Genomic DNA, 2,710 nt, shown 5'->3' on the forward strand with positions numbered 1-2,710 from the left:
CGAAAGGAAAGCCGAGTGCACGCCCACCTTGGGTACAAGACACATTCGCTTTGAACGTCTGCACGTGACACCGCAGACCTTGACACGCAAAAAGGGGGGCCCTACACCACATTTGGTGCATGCTACCGCAGAGGCATCTGAGCGTACGTCACACGGTATGATGACGTTCACGAAGTATGAAGGTACAATATATCAGAGCTCACAACCAACGGAACAAACCATAGTGTGAGTATATTGACGTATTCCTCAAAGGGTAGGTCGTTTCCGCCAACGTGCCTCCGTGTTCATTTGATCACGGACTCGCGTGCACAACCATGTGACATAAGTTGTGGGGCGGGTCCGGGTATCCGGCCGGGTGCGAGGCCTGCGGGTTACCCGCTGCGGGTGTATTTTCGGCTCGCGGGTAACCCGCCAGTTTCAGGAAGTATTGACCGCGAGCCAGCCTGTATGGCTCGACGCGAGCGAGCTACTGGGGGCGTTGCCCAGAGGTGCCCCCAATAGCATGCAACTCAATGAATACAGTACAACCGTTGCTTGTTACTCGGCGTTTGATTTGGTTTAGCTGTTGGAGCGGCATGACGGAAATCGCGACAGGATTGATGATTCATACAACACTGCGTGCAATAACAGGGCAAACGATGACAATTTAGAGGTATTACACTAGACATCCCACACATGCTCTACAGACTCCTCCTCATCATCAGATTCAACATCCTCTGCGTCGTCAGCGTCAGAAGTGCACAGCTTGTTGATCCACTCAGCCTCAGATGCCTCTAGCATCGCAACTGTCTTCTCACCGATGCGAGCAGCAATGCGCGAGTTGGTATAGCAGAAAAGCATTTTCTCCAGCTTCTCAGTACCGAGCAGGGTGCGCTTGTTGCCCATGATATGCTCCACGTCGCGCCAGTTGCGCTCGCACGGTGAGGAGGCTGAGATGCGAGCTGTGATTCGCATGGCACACGGTCTGAGTACGGTTGCTGACAATCCAAAAGCCTTCCACCAGATGTGGGGCAGATACGAGCTGACAGACGCGAGTGCGAACTCGTCACCGAAGGAGCCAGCCTGAGCAGCATACAGGGTATGAAACTCATTGAGAGCAGCAGTAGCAGACGCAAGGTCCACTGTCAATTTGCGCAGCGTCTTTTTCAAGCCATCCATGACCTCACTGATGCATGCGATGTCACCGATGAGATGCCAGTGCTTGGGGTTGAGTGCATATGCAGCAGCATGCAAGGGACTGTGCAAAAACTGCCAGCGATCTCTGATGATCTTCGCCAGTCCCTGCTGGAAATCCTCAACATCAGGCTCTACTTCAGCAGCCTCGATGTCTTCCTCCAACTTGTGCATGGCAGGGTACACATCACCAATGCATGGTGCATCACAGTCCATCAAGCGAAGCACAATCAGCACTGGCGTCAACAGCTCAACTAGCACTTCAATGTCCTCAGCAAGTTCATTGTTCTCGATCACTTTCACGATGGCCTTAGCACGCTCGCGTTCAGAGGGCTGGTCAGGCTTGTTCTTGTCTTTCGTGTTGGAGAGGGAAAGAATGTACTCTTTCCACGCAGCAGTCAGCACAGCAGTCTTCAGGGCATCACGAACTTGGACATAGCGCGTGAGCATGATGAGGTTGCTGGCAAAGCGAGTCTTAGCAGGCAGCAGGAGCGTGAGCTTACTGTGGTCTTTGAATACCTTGTAGGGTACCGTGCGACCCAGGACCCATACCACAGCCTCCTTGCACTGCTTGATCAGATTGGCAGCCCACGTGTGCTTGCAAGCATCCTTCATCACCAAATCCAGTGCATGTGCCGTGCAGCCATGAGCAGTTATGTGTGGGTACTTCTTCATGATGGCCTCGCCAGCCGCTTTGCACACGGGCGCATTGTCCATGATCACAGAGACAATCATGTTCGGTCCCACCTCTTCAATGACTGTCGATAGCTCGTCGCAAAGCCAGACTGCGTCCTTCTTCTGGGGTCCAGACACCATGAGCTTCTTGAAGACATGCCCAAGTGGAGTGCACAGCATAGCGTTGTACATGTTCCGCTTGGACTTGTCGGTGTAGCCGTCTGCGCAGATAGTTCCACCAAAGTCGCGCAAACAGTTCGTCACTGCTGCACAGTCGAGCTCAGTCTTGTCGTAGAGTTTGTCGAGCAGTGAGTTCGCCAGTTTCCAGCGACCCGGTGGCACATAGTCAGAGCCAGACAGAGCGAGCGCAGCGCACATCTCCTTGAATTCCGGTGTGTCAACAAGCCGCATCGAAACGGCATGCCCGAAGAAGAAGCTGGCAATTGCTGTGTCTGCGTCAAGTGTGCGATGCGGGTTGAGCAGTTTGGTGAAGGCCATGCTCGCTGACGATTGCGCATAGAACTTTGTAGCCGGACCTCCCGATGGACACTTTGAGATGCCGTGCCCACCCGTGAAGTGGTGGACTGCAGTCTTGGCGTTGATCTGTTTGCGCACCAGGCCGCACAGGGTACACTTGGCGTCGTAATAGCCTTTCTTGCTCAAGCTCGACACTTTCCAATATTTCCATTCAGAGCCCTTTGGCTGCACAATCTTTGACGTATCACTGGCAGATGCAGCAGTTTCAGGGGACTCCAAGTCATCGCCTAGATCAACGACATCATCAGTACGCACTCGCTTGGTCACGCGATCAGGGTCCGACCGCACCATGAACGAATTAAGGGTACTCATGTTTCCAAATATT

The 2,710-nt window shown here is 53.4% G+C and overlaps 1 protein-coding gene across 1 annotated transcript; it reads right to left on the reverse strand.

The window, feature by feature from the left end:
• Window positions 1-660: 660 nt before the first annotated feature.
• Window positions 661-2,697, reverse strand: LOC149809197 (uncharacterized). The gene has a single exon (XM_089994951.1). It carries the CDS (start codon window positions 2,695-2,697, stop codon window positions 661-663), a length of 2,037 nt encoding a protein of 678 aa, XP_089851077.1.
• Between the last annotated feature and the right edge of the window lie 13 nt (window positions 2,698-2,710).

Source organism: Nuphar pumila, unplaced genomic scaffold (genome assembly GCF_984573655.1).
Source record: "Nuphar pumila unplaced genomic scaffold, dmNupPumi1.hap1.1 HAP1_SCAFFOLD_1566, whole genome shotgun sequence".
Classification (NCBI taxonomy): Eukaryota; Viridiplantae; Streptophyta; class Magnoliopsida; order Nymphaeales; family Nymphaeaceae; genus Nuphar; species Nuphar pumila.

Coding starts and splice junctions, on each gene's coding strand:
- LOC149809197 (XM_089994951.1), bottom strand. CDS start 2,697: ATGAGTACCCTTAATTCGTTCATGGTGCGGTCGGACCCTGATCGCGTG.